The 19,624-nt window shown below is 40.1% G+C and overlaps 1 pseudogene and 1 gene segment (V, D, J or C); both read right to left on the bottom strand.

Annotated features, from left to right (window-relative positions):
* The window catches only part of LOC108412015, a 380,788-nt pseudogene that overhangs the window by 72,777 nt on the left and 288,387 nt on the right, over nt 1-19,624 (bottom strand).
* LOC108412222 overlaps nt 9,559-19,624 on the bottom strand; it is a 134,772-nt gene continuing 124,706 nt past the window's right edge. The window contains 2 exon segments of the V gene segment in view: nt 9,559-10,091; nt 10,792-10,825. Coding sequence covers nt 9,769-10,091; nt 10,792-10,825 — 357 coding nt within the window.

The following is a 19,624-nucleotide window of genomic DNA, read 5'->3' on the forward strand; positions in this document are numbered from 1 at the left end:
TGTGTTGAATTTAAGAAAATTAACTCAATACAAATCTTAATATCACGGATAAAGACAGTTATAGAGGGATGGGGCTGGTGTGGAGTGGCCATGGGTGGCTGATATAAATTTGTATTCCATATATATAAAAATGCATATAAATTAAGAAGAGAAGGTGGCCCAGAACAGAACCCTTCCTAACAAGAACCCTGAGGAACACCCTGATCAAATGGATCAGTGGGAGATTGTCATTGTATGCTGAAAAAGCAGTGGTGAACAGTAATTAATTATAATTATTCAATTTCATGTACTGATGTAAACACAATTATAGATTTGATTTTTCATGAGTAATTTCAAATCATAATCCATGTACTTTTACTGAAGTATCTAAGTGAGTAAACTACTTTTAATTGGGTTATATTTTTGCCATTAATGGTTACGTACTAATTCCTTTGTTGTGTTTAATTTGATAATGTTTTATTGTTGACATCAGTGATGTTTTGTCTTTTTTAGATGAAATAAACTTTACACAATCTCATTAACATCAATAACATATCAATGATGTAGCAGCAGTAACACTGAATAGATTTTCAAGAGATTTTAATTACTTGTGTAAATAATGTGTTTAGAATCTGTTGAATTCAGTTCTGTTTTACTTTATTTGGTAGATGTTTAACCTGAGAGGAACTGAACAATACAGACCATCAACATCCTCAACAAGCTCTCATAGACATACTGACACCATCCTGTACCTGTATCTTAAATTTGTTTAAGGTTAAAATCAGGATTAGTGCCAGAGTGAAGGTTAAGATTAGCCCGAGGGAGAGGGTTAGAATTCAATTTTGGTTAAGGTTAGGGTTAAGATTAGGGCCAGAGTGAGAGTTAAGATTAGGTTTTTAGGCTGAGTTTAAGGTTAGTATCAGACATTAATTGCAATTACAACCATAAAAAGTAATTCTTCAAAAACTAAAATCTTCTTTATATGTAAAAAATGTCTATCTTTAAAATAAAATAATGTAATTAATATTTAATCTCCTATTTATCACGTGTTTATTATGGAGGTGTTTGGTGAGTCCATTTCCACAGAGGCTCCACTTTGCATGATCAGCCCATGCTTCAGTGCTCTGCTAGTGTTTATAGTCCTGTGAGTTTAGTCCTCCCACCCCTCATCATGGATTATTCTCACTACTGGCCTCTGGAAGGAGGTTGCAAAGCTTTCGAAGCAGAACAGCCAGGTTCCAAAACAGCTTCTTCCCACATGCCATAAGACTGCTGAACTAAAACTGACAGTTTGGTTCCTCCACCAAAAGTCAACCACAGTAATACAAACTGGTTTACTGGCTGTACAAAAACCTCCTGCTCTAAACACGCCGCTCTCTTCAGCCTCTACACGCACTATTTCTGACCTATAATACAATATTAATGGGTTCTACAATCATCTAATAATGGAATAAACTACACACTGTAGATCTGCACACGTTCTGCCTTTTATTCCCAACAAGGATTATTTTATAAGCAGTGAAATATCTAAACTGAGGACTCGCTTGGTCCTTTAGAATTTACACAACAGACAAACTGAACTTCATAAAGACTAAATACACAGTTTTAAATCTCTAATGTAAAAATAAGTTCTAACAGTATTAGAAGAAAAGGTTCTTATTGTTTTCATTGTTTCCTCCACCAGAAAGTCCTCCAGCCCTGATCCAGACAGACTGGGTAGCAGTCGTAGCTGCAGAGACCCTCAAATGAAAGGCAGAGACAGTTAGAACTGCACAATAAGAGAGCGCCCTCTGCTGCACATTAAAGGGAATATTTCACTTCTAATCTCTCTAGAATTAGACAAGCCTGGCTGAGCTGAAGTAGCTCCCAGCAATAGTCTCCACTACTGACCTCCACAAACCTCTGAGACCCCCTCATTTTTCCTCTCCACTTAATGCCTTAAGGATCATCTGGGGGAGTGAAATGTCATATAACGCTCAAATCATTCTGTCTTCTTTCAGAAAACTCTGGTGGGAATCAGAAGAGATTTCATTTCCTATTCATCTCTATAAAAAGCTGGACTTTAAACATCAGATTCCACCCTGAGCAGAAACGTCTGATCAAACAAGATGAGATAAATATGATCATCTTTAATCAGTGTTGTTAGAAAGATGATTTCCATAGAGGCTCCACTTTGCATGATCAGCCCACGCTTCAGTGCTCTGCTAGTGTTTATAGTCCTGTGAGTTTAACACTTCATGCCTGAGAGCTGCTGCCCCACAAACTCAAACTTCACCCACAGCAACCATGACTTTGGTCTCCATCTTCATCTGGACGCTCACCCTCTGGACTCAAGGTAACAGACTTATTTTGACAACACCCATTTTAATGATTTCAAATAATTGTCTACATATGTAATCATATACACAATGTATTTCATATTTTTCAAAAATTAAATACTTTTCATTAAATTTTTATTTAATTGTGTTTAATTTCTCTCAGGATCCAGTGGTCAGGTGACTGTGACTCAGACTCCTGCAGTGAAAACTGTTTCTCCAGGAGACTCAGTTACCATCAACTGTAGAACCAGCACTGCTGTGTTCACTGCGAGTGGATATCACTTTCTAGCCTGGTATCAGCAGAAACCTGGAGAAGCTCCTAAACACCTGATCTACTACGCTACCAGTAGACAATCAGGTGTTCCAGCTCGTTTCAGTGGCAGTGGATCTGGAACTGACTTCACTCTGACCATCAGTAATGTCCAGACTGAAGATGCAGGAGATTATTACTGTCAGAGTTATCACAGTGGTGCTGTGTACCCACAGTGTTTAGTAGGTGTACAAAAACCCCCCTCAGTCCAGCTGCACAGAGACTGCACTGCTGCAGCTGGACTCTACTGCAGGTGCTAAGGGGGAGGATGGACACACACAATAACACACGCTGTGGAAATCAGGACTTTAGATGGAGTTTGTTCTTCTGTTCATTAGTCTGGGAATGCTTTGTGATTTTAGGGGTTTATGTCCTGATCTCCACAGGTCTGGAACTAGCTGTAGAGTTCAGCTCCAGTCTCATTTATTCTAAAGTTTATTATAAGGATCTGGACAGATTATGAAATGGATGTTTCTCTCAGTCCTGAGAAAGAGGGAGTCCCTGAAGAAGTCCTTCAACAAACTCAGATAATCAGTTTTTACTAGGAGATCATATTCAGAGGCGAGTAGAATGTAAACAATAGTTTATCTGGTGGTGGTTGGTTGGTGTAGTAGTGGTGGTTGGTTGGTGTAGTGGGTAACACCTCTGCCTTCTACGCTGGGGTTCAATCCCCACCTGGGCAAACACCCTACACTATACCAATAAGAGTCCTTGGGCAAGACTCCTAACACCACCTTCACCACCCTGTGTAAAATTATCAAACTGTAAGTCGCTCTGGATAAGAGCGTCAGCCAAATGCCATAAATGTAAATGTAAATCTGTTCAACCCAAGCACATGGTAACAAATGGTTTAACTGGTTTTATTCATCAAAGATAAATACTTTTATTAAAACATTAACTCATTCAGATATTTCTTTGACTAAAACCAGTTCAGCTGACGCATGAAATCATTCAGCCTAAAGTTTAGAACTTTATTGAAGACGTTATTGTAAAACAGAGAGTAAAAACATTTAAACTGAATGGTTTATTAGCTTATAAGTTTTTTAAAGGCAGAGCTGCTATAAGATCTTCACATTCCACACTGTTAAGTCAGTGCTTACATTACAATACAATCCCCTTAGAGGTTCTAATCTCCCAATTTAGATTTGATCTCATTTTATTCAAATTAATCCCATAATCTTATTTGATGTCTACAGCAAATTACTTATCGTTATATATTTATTTCTTTCACACTCCACAACTTACACTGTTGTTCTGTGTCCCTATAGTGCAGAACTTCCCAAGAGTCTAACTGGATCTAATGGAAACAGTGGTCAGTAGCAGTTGGTGTGCTGTTAGACAGAGTGATCCACCATGGAGTCTGACAGGCAGACTGACCAGCAGGGGGACCCACAGCCCACCTCACCCCTGGAGCACCACTCTCCCACACTGATCAATAAAACTCCCACTACTGATCCTGGAGTGTGGAGCTGGGAGGCGTGCAGGAACGCTGCTGTGGGTTTTCTCACTGGCCATGTTCCTGCTGCACCATTACTCTCTGTACACTGTGATAAAGAGCCCAGGAGAATCAGCTGGAGCTTCATTCCCCACTGCACTTATTACACTGTTTATCCATAGGTCTGTTAATCAGCAACATTAGACTCTGAACTGAGTCTCTTTTACACCCGCTTAGGATACTAAACCACACAGCGCTGTGACTCTGATACAATGACAGTTACATCAGGATAGCTGACTCACATCCTGGAGGCAGAGGCACTAAAGGAAGAAGTGAAACCAGCCCCCCACAGTCCACCCAGCTGAATGCAAAGAAGCAGTTTTAAGCAGTTAACAGACAGAGAGAGAGAGAGAGACAGAGAGAGAGAGAGAGAGAGAGAGCAGTGGGGTGGAACTCAGATCTGCATGAACAGGCCTGAGTCGTCCTCTTTCTCCCAGAATAGAGCAGCACTTTCACCAGATGTTCAGCTTCATTCAGCCAAACTCTCTCAAGATCAACACATAGCACTGCACTGAATCTCCAGCTAAACTCCCTCTCTAACACCACTGACCATCACCATTCATCACAGTAAAGAACTCAGACTGAACTCAAAAGAACTGGAAACTATGCAGCAGCACTAATGCGTTCTAGCACTGGAGAACATTTACTGGTTCCTCTTTCCACAGTGGAACAACTAGAACTTTCCTAACCCATAATCTAACTACCATCAGATGAAGTGTCATAAAAACAGTTCAAACCTCTCATTAAAACCTGTGAATGTCTTCATCCAGGAGAACCTCACTGACCTCAGACCAGCTGGTCATCATGATCTGCAGCTGATAATGAGGGGATTAAATGAATCTCCTGTTTAAATAGAATAAAAGTCTCTTTTCACAGTGAGTTTGGTTCCTCCACTGAAAGAGAACCACAGTGCTACATTTCAGTGAAGTCATTGTACATAAACCTCCATCACTCCTCACTGTTCACCCTGAGCTCTTCTACACTCATCAACTATTGATGAGCTTTAGAAATGAACGTCTAACACTGAATGAACAGAACTGAGCTGATACTTTTTAATCAGATGTACATAATCAGACGTGTTTATTATGGAGGTGTTTGGTGAGTCCATTTCCATAGAGGCTCCACTTTGCATGATCAGCCCATGCTTCAGTGCTCTGCTAGTGTTTATAGTCCTGTGAGTTTAACACTTCATGACTGAGAGCTGCTGCCCCACAAACTTCACCCACAGCAACCATGACTTTGGTCTCCATCTTCATCTGGACGCTCACCTTCTGGACTCAAGGTCACTCACTCATTCACCTTTGTGTAAATTAATTTCTGTCCTGTTTGATGTACATTTTGTTGTATTTTACATTTCATGCAATATTTCTTTCAATGTTTTCATCTTTTTTTTTCTTTTACTTTTTCAGGATCCAGTGGTCAGATAACTGTGACTCAGACTCCTGCAGTGAAAACTGTTTCTCCAGGAGACTCAGTTACCATCAGCTGTAGAACCAGCCCTGCCGTGTTTATTGATAGTGCTTTATCCTGGTTTCAGCAGAAACCTGGAGAAGCTCCTAAAATCCTGATCTATAACTCAGACACACTTGATGATGTTGTTCCAGCTCGTTTCAGTGGCAGTGGATCTGGATCTGACTTCACTCTGACCATCAGTAAAGTCCAGACTGAAGATGCAGGAGATTATTACTGTCAGAGTGTACATCAGATCAGTGGTGGCATAGTGTTCCCACAGTGTTTAGTAGGTGTACAAAACCCCCCCTCAGTCCAGCTGCACAGAGACTGCACTGCTGCAGCTGGACTCTACTGCAGGTGCTGAGGGGGAGGATGGACACACACAATAACACACTCTGTGGAAATCAGGACTTTAGATGGAGTTTGTTCTTCTGTTCATTAGACTGGAAATGCTTTGTGATTTTAGGGGTTTATTTCCTGATCTCCACAGGTCTGGAACTAGCTGTAGAGTTCAGCTCCAGTCTCATTTATTCTAAAGTTTATTATAAGGATCTGGACAGATTATGAAATGGATGTTTCTCTCAGTCCTGAGAAAGAGGGAGTCCCTGAAGAAATCCTTCAACAAACTCAGACTCATCAGCTTTTATAAGGAGATCATATTCAGAGGTGAGAAGACTGTAAAACAGTAGTTTGTCTATTCAACCTGAAAAATACTTCATGTGTTAAAAAGCAGTTAAAATGTCTTTATTCAGCACTTCAACTTTTACAGTACTTATTTGACTAAAACCTGTTCAGTTGTTTGTTTCCACATAAAGACACTGAGCTCCTCTAATAATGTTCAGACATTAAGTTCAGATCTTTACTGAAGTCTCTGTAAAACTGACACACAGACAGTAAATCATGTGAACAGAATGTCTGTTAAAAGCTTTGAACGTCTGCGTTTAAGTTAAAGAGGTTTTAACCCTTCAGGTGCTGCACCGTTATCTTGGTACTAACATTACATCACAAACCCCTTAGATGTGCTAATCTCACAGTCCGGACTTTTCACCTGATGTGTTTCAGATTAATCCTGTACACTCAACATTTGTCACCTACAGCAGATTCCTGTTATTTATTTATTTATGACTGAGTTTGGACATTAATGACCCGAACTGGAGCCCTAAATCTTATAGTCATGGTTCATGACTGTGTTCTGTCATTTTGTGAGCATGCATGATCGTATGTGATTGTGAGACTTGTGTGTATGTGTGTGTGATTGTATGTGTGATTGTATGTGTGAGAATTTGTGCGTGTGTGAGAATTTGTGTGTGTGTGTGTGTGATTTTATACGTTATCATATGCTCGTGCAGTATGTCTGCTGCTTTCCATTGATTTTAAGTTTGTTGTGTTTTGTTTTGTGTTGTTTGTGTGTTTTTTGATGTTTCCCTGCTGGCTGAGGAGTTTGACATCATTACACCGAGATGGACAGAGGCTTCTCGGGATGGACGTTTGGGTAGCGCTACATCACAGCTATGATGCAGCCTGGACTGACTTGAGTGACGTATTGAGACAAGGCTGCCTGGAGTGGGGACCTGATTGACATCAGCTTTGTGGCTGCTTCTGCCAAATGCTTGAATGATGCTGCACTGCAGCTGTGGGGCTGCCTGGACCAGACTGCATGAGCCGCTTAAGTGATGCTACACTGCAGGTATGTGGCTGTCTGGGCCAGCCACCTGGGTGACGCTGCATTGCAGCTATGAGGCTGCCTGGACTAACTGGATCAGATGAAACTGAGTCTAACTGAGTCTAACTGGATCAGATGAAAACAGTGGTCAGTAGCAGTTGGTGATCTGTTAGACAGACATGCACTGTCCACTTTCAGGCATCTTGTTCATTGGTGTCGACTCACCCTGCTGTTTGAGTGGACCATCATGTACAGACAGTGACTATGATTTATCTGCTCAAGCTGTACAACAACGCTGGCTCTGACTGACGTACGGTGACCGGGCTGCTTACGCTGCATGTGAAACGCGTCACCTAAGGACAGTTCTGTACATCAACAATCTTCATTAAAGCTGTTTCTTACAGAACCCACTGGCTGAATCTGAAATTGCTCCACGCTCTCTACACCACATAGACATTGAACTACTCCTGCAGTGGACAGCCTGGTGGGACTCAGCCCTGTTAGCACAGTTCCACACTGGACTAATAGTGCAATGTGTGGATGTAGACTATAGAATTTCATGTATAAAAATATAAGAGGGGCCGTCTGTGATTCAGCCGCTGATAAACCATAATAAAGCAGCTTTGCTAAACTGAGTTTTTAAAAAGACATATTTAAAAAAGTGTTAACATTTATACGTCACAGTTCTATTCAGTCAAGCAGAGAAAAATTGGCAATTATGGATTTTATTACCAGAACTGTTACCATATCAGTTTTGTTAGACTACCTGTGTTCACCTGTGTAGTAGCAGAAATTGTGATTGTGTGTAGTTTGACAACTTTGACAAATCTGTGTTGAGGATAGGAGTTCAAACTGCAATAACATTGCACATACACACATGAATATTAAAAAAAATACTGCATATTCACACATGAATATGACTGCAAATATACTGCATATACACATATGAATATGAGTTCAAAAATACTGTATATACACATGGATACAATTTCAAAAATACTGCATATACACACATGAATCTTCTTCTTTCGGCTGCTCCCTTAAGGGGTCGCCACAGCGGATCATCTGCCTCCATCTTACCCTATCCACTGCCTCCTCTACTTTCACACCAACCATCTCCATGTCCACCTTCACTACATCCATACACCTCCTCTGAGGTCTACCTCTTCTCCTACTACCCGGCAGCTCCATCTCCAACATTCTTTGCCCAATATATCCACTATTCCTCCTCAACACATGTCCAAACCATCTCAACCTGGCCTCTCTGGCTTTATCTCTGGCATGGATATAAACACATGAAAATGAATTCAAAAATACTGCATATAAACACATGAGTATGGGCGTCATGATTCTGCTGATGAAGCTATTTTAATGAAAAGACCACACTGAAACAAAGCTGGAGATCACCATCAGCCACAGGCTTCCACTCTACAGTAGCCACTCAACTGCACTAACTGACCCCTCAGACTAACACAATCACACAGACAACAGATAAAACTTCATTTAATCTGACTTACATCAACATTAAACAGTCAGTCCAATTTTCAGAGGCTGTGCGTCTCCTATGCGCCTCTTCACATGGCCACGCCTATTGAGCCTCACAACCACAGTGCAGCCTATCAAAGGTCGACGGTCCTGGTGAACTACCAGCTCAAGCAAAGTCCCTGGTCCTTCAGTATTGATTATTATTAATAAATTGAATATTATATATCAGCCACCACCAATCTACATGCACGAAAAACTATTTAAAAGTGTAGATTGATCAAAGATTTTAATTATTATCCAGATTAATTAATCAGCTGAACTAATTTATACAACTCTTGAATTGCTGCATATTACTCCATGATGATAATAATAATAATAATAAGTACTGTGAAGCACAAATATGAACTCCTCCTCAAAAACCACCTCAAAAAATAAATATATACTCAACATTGTCATGCTTTTATGTGTCCTTAAATGTACATGTAGATTATTTTTTAATATTACTTAAAAATGTTTTACTAAACAAAAGTCTAAAATATTCTCTCTATATTAATAAAATGTGTATATCAGGTTAATGAGGGTTAATGAGGTTGAGGATAAACTCAGGAGTTCTTTAGAGTTTCTTAATCAGATACATTCCATTTATGAAAAAAAAACAATAATAATATTTTAATTGATGTTTGTAAAAAAAATGAAAATTCTCATGATTTTATGAAAAATACATCATAGTTTCCTTCATGAATTTTACTCCAATAAACCATCCAAAAATCATAACAAAAAAGAAGAAATACAGCATTTATTCTGAATCAAATTATTTATTTTAACAAAAGAAATGAACAGACAGATTTGTAGTAAATAAGAGATCAAAGAACAGTTTACATGTTTATTGTTGCTGTAGCAGAAAAGGAAAAAAACATAAACAAGGAAAGGCTGTAGATATTAATACTGAAACTCTTTATTGTGATGCTGAAATGATTAGATGAAGATCAGAGCATTAAGCAGAGCCATGTTTGAGCTCACTGAAGACCAAGAGGAGCTCTAGCAGCTCCAACACATGCATGGACGCTCACTGCCCAGTGCAATGCTCTCTCCTCAGGGTTTGGCTGACCGGAGGCTGGGAGTCCTTGGTGGCCTCACAGGTCACTGTCTTCTTTAGCCACTGGTCCTCCTGGAGGGTCAGGGTGCTGCTCCAGCTGTAGAGGCCGTCGTCCTTCTGCAGAAGCCCGGGGCTCTGGCTAACCCCCGAGCTCCAGCTGCTCCCGTCCACCTTCCAGCTCAGCCTCCAGTCTGAGGGGAAGCCCTTGTTGGCCAAACACACGAGTGTGGCCTTCCCCTGCTGCAGCTCCACGCTGGAGGGGGGCAGGACCGTGAGGGTGGGCGCGGCCAAACCTAGGACACACACACAGTTTCATTTCCCTTATTTCTAACAGAGCACAACTGAGTTCAGTGATGCATTAAAAACCAAACTCTAATTACAACCTTAAACTCAACCGTTTCACACACAAACTCATATTTCCATTCACATTCATAGCTGCACTTCATTTCAATTTACATTAGAAAATATTACTGAATTTCACTCAGTAAAACTCAGACATTCTGCACATCCTGTGATGGGAAATTTGAAATGGAACATGATTTTATTTCCTCCAAAACAATAAATAATCCCTAAATAAATGGAGCTGCAGTCTCCATGTACTATGGCTTCAAAGCTTTAGAGCAGAAAACGCTGCTCATAATAACCTCCACATTGTGGCTTCCAGATGGAGACAGAACTGCTGTAATGGAGCCCAACACTGAGACTACAATCCAGCTCTACATCTGATCTTTTTAAAGAAATGTCATTACTGAACACTTCACAGGAAACCTTTAGGAAATATTAGTGTTTAAAGAAAAGAAATCCAGTTCAGAAACAGGAGCTCGTGGTGAAGCCTAAAGCTCAATGCTCGCCACACTTCAGCCAAGTTCTAATGAAATACATTCAAATTTGGATCAGAACTGATTTAGAAGAACATCAAGTACGTCTGTACTGTTGATCCATAATCATTTTAATAAAACATTCCTTTTGAATAAGGAGGAAAAGTGGACTTACTTCCAACTGACAGTTTGGTTCCTCCACCAAAAGTGTACCACAGTGATACAAACTGGTTTACTGGCTGTACAAAAACCTCCTGCTCTAAACACGCCGCTCTCTTCAGCCTCTACATGCACTATTATATTTTACCTATAATACAATATTAATGGGTTCTCCAATCATCTAATAATGGAATAAACTACACACTGTAGATCTGCACACGTTCTGCCTTTTATTCCCAACAAGGATTATTTTATAAGCAGTGAAATATCTAAACTGAGGACTCGCTTGGTTCTTTAGAATTAACACAGAAGACAAACTGAACTACCTAAACTCTAAATATACAGTTTTAAATTGGTAGAAAATGTTCTAGATAAAAGTTCTTCTAAAAAGTATTAGATAAAAAGGTTCTTACTCTTTTCATTGTTTCCTCCACCAAAAAGTCCTCCAGACCTGATCCAGACAGACTGGGTGGTAGTCGTAGCTGCGGAGACCCTCAAATGAAAGGCAGAGTCAGTTAGATCTGCACAATAAGAGAGCGCCCTCTGCTGGACATTAAAGGGAATATTTCACTTCTAATCTCTCTAGAATTAGATAAGCCTGGCTGAGCTGAAGTAGCTCCCAGCAATAGTCTCCACTACTGACCTCCACAAACCTCTGAGACCCCCTTATTTTTACTCTCCACTTAATGCCTTCAGGATCATCTGGGGGAGTGAAATGTCATATAACGCTCAAATCATTCTGTCATCTTTCAGAAAACTGGTGGGAATCAGAAGAGATTTCATTTCCCCACATCTCTATAAAAAGCTTCACTTTAAACATCGGATTCCACCCAGAGCAGAAAACGTCTGATCAAACAAGATGAGATAAATATGATCATCTTTACTCAGTGCTGTTACAAAGATGATTTCCATAGAGGCTCCACTTTGCATGATCAGCCCATGCTTCAGTGCTCTGCTAGTGTTTATAGTCCTGTGAGTTTAACACTTCATGACTGAGAGCTGCTGCCCCACAAACTTCACCCACAGCAACCATGACTTTGGTCTCCATCTTCATCTGGACACTCACCCTCTGGACTCAAGGTAACTCAATAATTTAACCTAATCTAATAATTTAACTTGGTGAACTATTTTAATATTTTGCAAATATATTTTATGTTCATAAAATTCATTTAAACTTCATTTATAATTCAATTTTTTATTCATATATATATATATATATATATATATATATATATATATATATATATATATATATATATATATATATATGTATGTATAATTCATTTATTTATTTATTTATTTATTTATTTAATTTCTCAGGATCCAGTGGTCAGGTGACTGTGACTCAGACTCCTGCAGCGAAAACTGTTTCTCCAGGAGACTCAGTGACCATCAGCTGTAGAACCAGCCCTGCAGTTTATAACAATGACTTTCTAGCCTGGTATCAGCAGAAACCTGGAGAAGCTCCTAAACTCCTGATCTACAGGGCTACCAGTAGACAGTCAGGTATTCCAGCTCGTTTCAGCGGCAGTGGATCTGGATCTGACTTCACTCTGACCATCAGTAACGTCCAGACTGAAGATGCAGGAGATTATTACTGTCAGAGTTATCACAGTAGTGGTGATGTGTTCCCACAGTGTTTAGTAGGTGTACAAAAACCCCCCTCAGTCCAGCTGCACAGAGACTGCACTGCTGCAGCTGGACTCTACTGCAGGTGCTGAGGGGGAGGATGGACACACACAACAACACACTCTGTGGAAATCAGGACTTTAAATGGAGTTTGTTCTTCTGTTCATTAGACTGGAAATGCTTAGTGATTTTAGGGGTTTATTTCCTGATCTCCACAGGTCTGGAACTAGCTGTAGAGTTCAGCTCCAGTCTCATTTATTCTAAAGTTTATTATAAGAATCTGGACAAATTATGAAATGGATATTTCTCTCTAAGTCCTGAGAAAGAGGGAGTCCCTGAAGAAATCCTTCAACAAACTCAGACTCATCAGCTTTAGTAGGAGATCATATTCAGAGGCGAGTAGACTGTAAACAGCAATTTGTCCATTCAACCTAAAAAAATTGATTTTTTTAACAAACAGTTTTTCTGGGTTCTATTCAACAGAACCTTTTTTAATTTGTAGCATTTATTTGAGTAAAACCAGTTTAGTTGTTTGTTTCCACAGGAAGACTTAAGGCTCCTCCAATAACAGTGAGAGACAGACATTAAGTTCTGATCTTTACTGAAGGCGTTGCTGTAAAACTGAAACACAGACAGTAGAGCTATGTAAACACAATGTCTGTTATAAGTTTTGAACATCTGTGTTTAAGTCAGAGCTGCTATAAAACCTTCATGTGCACCATTGTTAGCTTGGGGCTAACATTACATTGAAAACACCTTAGAGGTGCTAATCTCACAATGTTGATTTTTCATGTGCTTTGACTCTAATTCTGTACACTCAACATTTCACATCTACAGCAGATTACTGTTCCTGTTATTTATTTATTTATGATGAGTTTTGACAATTTTTGATTTTAAGCTGCTCTTTCTCTCTCAACACCTTTCACACTACACACCTTACCATGTTGTTCTGTGTTCCTACAGTGCAGAACTTCCCAAGAGTCTAACTGGACCTGATGGAAACAGTGGTCAGTAGCAGTTGGTGCGCTGTTAGACAGAGTGACCCACCATGGAGTCTGACAGGCAGACTGACCAGCAGGGGGAGCCACAGCCCACCTCAGCCCCTCCCAGCAGCCTCCTGGAGCTCCACCCTCCCACACTGATCAATAAAACTCCCACTACTGATCCTGGAGTGTGGAGCTGGGAGGCGTGCAGGAACGCTGCTGTGGGTTTTCTCACTGGCCATGTTCCTGCTGCACCATTACTCTCTGTACACTGTGATAAAGAGCCCAGGAGAATCAGCTGGAGCTTCATTCCCCACTGCACTTATTACACTGTTTATACTCCCCTTACTTCCCTCAGAAGAACCTCACTACATGGTCTTCTACAGGACCATCACATCATGATCCATTTTAGACTCCATAGGTCTGTTAATCAGCAACATTAGACTCTGAACTGAGTCTCTTTTACACCAGCTTAGGATATTAAACCACACAGCACTGTGACTCTGATACACTGACAGATCAGGATATCTGACTCACATCCTGGAGGCAGAGGCACTAAAGGAAGAAGTGAAACCAGCCCCCCACAGCCCACCCAGCTGAACACAAACAAGCAGTTTAAAGCAGTAAACAGTCAGACAGAGAGAGAGAGAGAGAGAGAGAGAGAGAGAGCAGTGGGGTGGAACTCAGATCTGCATGAACAGGCCTGAGTCGTCCTCTTTCTCCCAGAATAGAGCAGCACTTTCACCAGATGTTCAGCTTCATTCAGCCAAACTCCCTCAAGATCAACACACAGCACTGCACTGAATCTCCAGCTGAACTCCCTCTCTAACAACACTGACCATCACCATTCATCACAGTAAAGAACTCAGACTGAACTCAAAAGAACTGGAAACTATGCAGCAGCACTAATGCGTTCTAGCACTGGAGAACATTCACTGGTTCCTCTTTCCACAGTGGAACAACTAGAACTTTCCTAACTCCTAATCTAACTACCATCAGATGAAGTGTCATAGAAACAGTTCAAACCTCTCATTAAAACCTGTGAATGTCTTCATCCAGGAGAACCTCACTGACCTCAGACCAGCTGGTCATCATGATCTGCAGCTGATAATGAGGAGATTAAATGAATCTCCTGTTTAAATAGAATAAAAGTCTCTTTTCACAGTGAGTTTGGTTCCTCAACTGAAAGAGAACCACAGTGCTACATTTCAGTGAAGTCATTGTACATAAACCTCCATCACTCCTCACTGTTCACCCTGAGCTCTTCTACACTCATCAACTCTTGATGAGCTTTAGAAATTAACGTCTAACACTGAATGAACAGAACTGAGCTGATACTTTTTAATCAGATCTAAATAATCAGACGTGTTTATTATGGAGATGTTTGGTGAGTCCATTTCCATAGAGGCTCCACTTTGCATGATCAGCCCATGCTTCAGTGCTCTGCTAGTGTTTATAGTCCTGTGAGTTTAACACTTCATGACTGAGAGCTGCTGCCCCACAAACTTCACCCACAGCAACCATGACTTTGGTCTCCATCTTCATCTGGACGCTCACCCTCTGGACTCAAGGTAACTCACTCGTTCACCTCTGAATGAATACACTTTTGTAATTTTATACTTTTATAAAACCTTTACATTTTATTTTCTGTTTACTTCTTATATTAATTTTGTATTTCAAATTCATATATATTTTACTTTTTAATTTTCAAGATCCAGTGGTCAGGTGACTGTGTCTCAGACTCCTGCAGTGAAAACTGTTTCTCCAGGAGACTCAGTTACCATCAGCTGTAGAACCAGCCCTGCAGTGCATGTTTATAGCACATATCCCTATCTAGCCTGGTATCAGCAGAAACCTGGAGAAGCTCCTAAACTCCTGATATGGGCTGCTAACAACAGACAGTCAGGTGTTCCAGCTCGTTTCAGTGGCAGTGGATCTGGATATGACTTCACTCTGACCATCAGTAAAGTCCAGACTGAAGATGCAGGAGATTATTACTGTCTGAGTGGACACAGGATCAGTAGTAGCCGGGTGTTCCCACAATGTTTAGTAGGTGTACAAAAACCCCCCTCAGTCCAGCTGCACAGAGACTGCACTGCTGCAGCTGGACTCTACTGCAGGTGCTGAGGGGAGGATGGACACACAATAACACACTCTGTGGAAATCAGGACTTTAGATGGAGTTTGTTCTTCTGTTCATTAGACTGGAAATGCTTTGTGATTTTAGGGGTTTATTTCCTGATCTCCACAGGTATGGAACTAGCTGTAGAGTTCAGCTCCAGTCTCATTTATTCTAAAGTTTATTATAAGGATCTGGACAGATTATGAAATGGATGTTTCTCTCACTCCTGAGAAAGAGGGAGTCCCTGAAGAAGTCCCTCAACAAATTCAGACTCATCAGCTTTTATAAGGAGATCATATTCAGAGGTGAGTAGACTGTAAACAATAGTCCCTCCAGCCTAAAGAATTAGTAGGTGGTAAAAAGCAGTTTCTCTGGTTTTATTCAACAGAACTTTTGATAATTTAAAGTATTTGTTTGATTAATACAAGTTCAGTTGTTTTTTTCCACATGAAGACATTCAGGCTCCTCCAGTGATGTTCAGAGACAGATATTAAGTTTAGATTTTTACTGAAGACGTCACTGTAAAATTGAAACACAGTAAACATGTAAACAGATCGTTTGTTATAAGCTTTGAATATCTGTGTTTAAGTCAGAGCTGCTATAAAATTTTCATCTGGACCACCTTTAATTTGCTGCTAACATTACAGTACAAACCCCGTAGAGGTCCTAATCACAAGATCATCTTTTAATGTGATTTAATTCAGATTAATCACATTCAGTTAATATTTGTCATCTACAGCAGATCATTTTTTTCTGAATTTTTACATTAATGTCATGATTTCACTGAAGTATCAACACTTTCACTGGAGTCTGATTTGAAGCTGCTCTTTCACTCTCAACACCTTTCACACTACACGACTTACACTGTTGTTCTGTGTTCCTACAGTGCAGAACTTCCCAAGAGTCTATCTGGATCCACCTTGGGGTCTGAGTCCAAAGTCAGAGAAGTGACCAATGATAAAGCTGTACAGATGCTGTGATAACACTTTATTTTATGTGGTCTTTATTGAGGATTAATAGCGTTTTAACAGAGTATTGGTAACAAAATCAGTGAAGTAGCAGTAAGGCGTCTGAATACACTGAGGTAAATGACGTGCAGTTGTAATGTTTACACATTTCTTATCCCTGCTGTTGAACAAATCCTTGTATCTCTAAAACTGTAACTTGACTTTTTATGTAAGTCAATGGAACCAGACTTTTTTCCAAGTAAATTTGGACCAGTTCTTTTCATCCATTTGTCATAATATTTACACATGATGTCCAACAGGCCGTTTCAAATTATCTGAAAAACTGAAAAATGATAAAAATGGAGATTTTGTTCTGTCAGCAGCGTTAAATTAAGTAGGTGTACTGTTGATATGCTACATGATGTAGACTTAAACCGGTACTAACATTAAGCAAAACCTGACCCTCAACCTGGCCCTAATCCTAACCTTAACCTCAACTCCAAACCTAATTCTAACCCTCACGCTGGCCCTAATCCTAACCTGAACCTCAACTCCAAACCTAATTCTGACCCTCACTCTGGCTCTAATCCTAACCTTAACCTCAACTCCAAACCTAATCCTGACCTTCACCCTAGCCCTAATCCTAACCTTATCCTCAACTCCAAACCTAATTCTAACCCTCACCCTGGCCCTAATCCTAACCTTAACCTCAACTCCAAACCTAATTCTAACCCTCACGCTGGCCCTAATCCTAACCTGAACCTCAACTCCAAACCTAATTCTAACCCTCACGCTGGCCCTAATCCTAACCTGAACCTCAACTCCAAACCTAATTCTGACCCTCACTCTGGCTCTAATCCTAACCTTAACCTCAACTCCAAACCTAATCCTGACCTTCACCGTAGCCCTAATCCTAACCTTATCCTCAACTCCAAACCTAATTCTAACCCTCACCCTGGCCCTAATCCTAACCTTAACCTCAACTCCAAACCTAATTCTAACCCTCACGCTGGCCCTAATCCTAACCTGAACCTCAACTCCAAACCTAATCCTAACCCTCACCCTAGCCCTAATCCTAACCTTAACCTCAACTCCAAACCTAATTCTAACCCTCACCCTAGCCCTAATCCTAACCTTAACCTCAACTCCAAACCTAATCCTAACCCTCACCCTGTCCCTAATCCTAACCTGAACCTAATCCTAACTTTCACTCTGGCTCTGATTCTAACCCAAACCATAACTCAAGCCTAATCTGGTGAAGCTCCAGGTACAGAATAATGTCAGTGTGTCTGTTACTGCTTGTTGAGGGTGTTGAGTGTCTGTATTAAACCTGTTAATGTTCAGTTCCTCTCAGATTAAACACCTACACATATAAACTTGGACAACAAATAAAGGGAAAAACAACTGAATTCAGCAGATTATAAACAATTTTTACTTACACAGTGAATCAAAAGCCTCTTGATAATCTACTCAATGTATTCACTGCTCTTCCATGATTGATACGTTGCTGATATGTTAGTAAGTCTCTGTTGTATATTTTATCAAAAATGACCACCCAAAATAAATTACCACTGATGTTGCCAACAATAAAATATTCTCAATTTAAACACAAAGGAATTAGTAAATATTAATGGCAAAGTATCACTCAGTAAAAAGTAGTTTACTCATTAATATACTTCAGTAAAATTACATGCATTATGATATGAAAATACCCAGGAGAGTACAAATCTGTCATTATTTTACTTAGTATATGTAATTGAGTAAATATAACTAATAAGTGCCCATCTCTGGTGAAGACTATAAAACAACACAAATCTTCCACTGCTCCTGTTGCTCACGGTGTACCCCAGGGTTGTGTTCTGGGCCACCTTCTCTTCTTAATGTATATGTTTATTTCAGTATTGACTCAGTTTTTTATTGTTGCACTGATGATACACAAATGTATATGAGCCGCCCACGATCCCTCTCCACAAGCCCCTCCCTCTCTAACCATCTTTATCTGTGATATTAATATTTGGGTGAGAGTTTCTTTGAACTCAGCATAGAAAAGACTGATACATTTATATCTGCCCCTAATACTTTTGTCAGCTCCCTCTCTGAAATAATTTTAGACATTGCTTATCCACATTGATTATCCAGATTATCCCATATTATCTCACTGATCCAGACTGTCCTCACCACCTTCCTCATATTTCCAGACTCCGCCCCATGATTATCAGCAGTGCTGCAGAAATGTAGATTAGATCTTTATCAGTTCCACCTTCATTACTGTAATGACCTTCTTAGTGGACTCCCAGTTAAACTCCTCCCTAAATACCAGTCTGTTCAGAACTCAGCAGCTGGAGTCCTCACTCACACTAAGCACTCTGCCCTCATCACACCTGCTCTCCATAACCTGCACTGCTTATCTGCCCCTTTGTGTGGTCAATACAGGCTGCTGCTCATGACCTTCACAGACATGCATGGCCTTGACCTTCATACCTTACTGACCTCCTCCATCTCTACATGCCAGCTGGGACACTCAGGTCTTCTGGAGCTGGTCTGATTAGAGTGAATCAGACTGGCCTCAGTCAGTGGGAGGTTTTTACGAGTCACTTCCTCAGAGTCTCTACGATCTCGTCTGTCTCAGCCTTTAAGACGCAATTCAAAACCGGCCCGTTTCTCATTTTACTGGACTCTAAATTTCAGTTTTATATGTGTATATGTAAGAGTGCTATTATTTATTATTATTATTATTATTATTAATAATAATAATACAGTCATCTAAATGAACAAATGCCCGATTGTGTGTAACCGTGTGATGTATCCGTGTTTTCAGGTTAATGAAAGTTGCTGGTAGATTCTGGAGTGTTTAGAGTCTCTGAATCAGATTCATTAATTAATTCATACAAATCTGCATAATGATTTAATGACATTTGGGTAGAGTTTAACAATCAGCCATGGATCTGTTCGTGTGGATGGATTTCTTCACATATTTATTAGTTTTTGTGATTTTTTGGTTTTGAATTTATTCTTTCTTTGATTTTCTACCGATGGGAAGTTTTAAGGACTCTAAACTCGTTTGCTGTGACTTCTTCTTCTTCAGTTATTCTGTCTTGTCCTTCATCTTTTCCAGAATATCTCCAGACACTACGACATGAAGAAGAACCAGTGCAGATTTTCAGATTCA

The sequence above is a fragment of the Pygocentrus nattereri genome, chromosome 11 (assembly GCF_015220715.1).
Source record: "Pygocentrus nattereri isolate fPygNat1 chromosome 11, fPygNat1.pri, whole genome shotgun sequence".
NCBI lineage: Eukaryota > Metazoa > Chordata > Actinopteri > Characiformes > Serrasalmidae > Pygocentrus > Pygocentrus nattereri.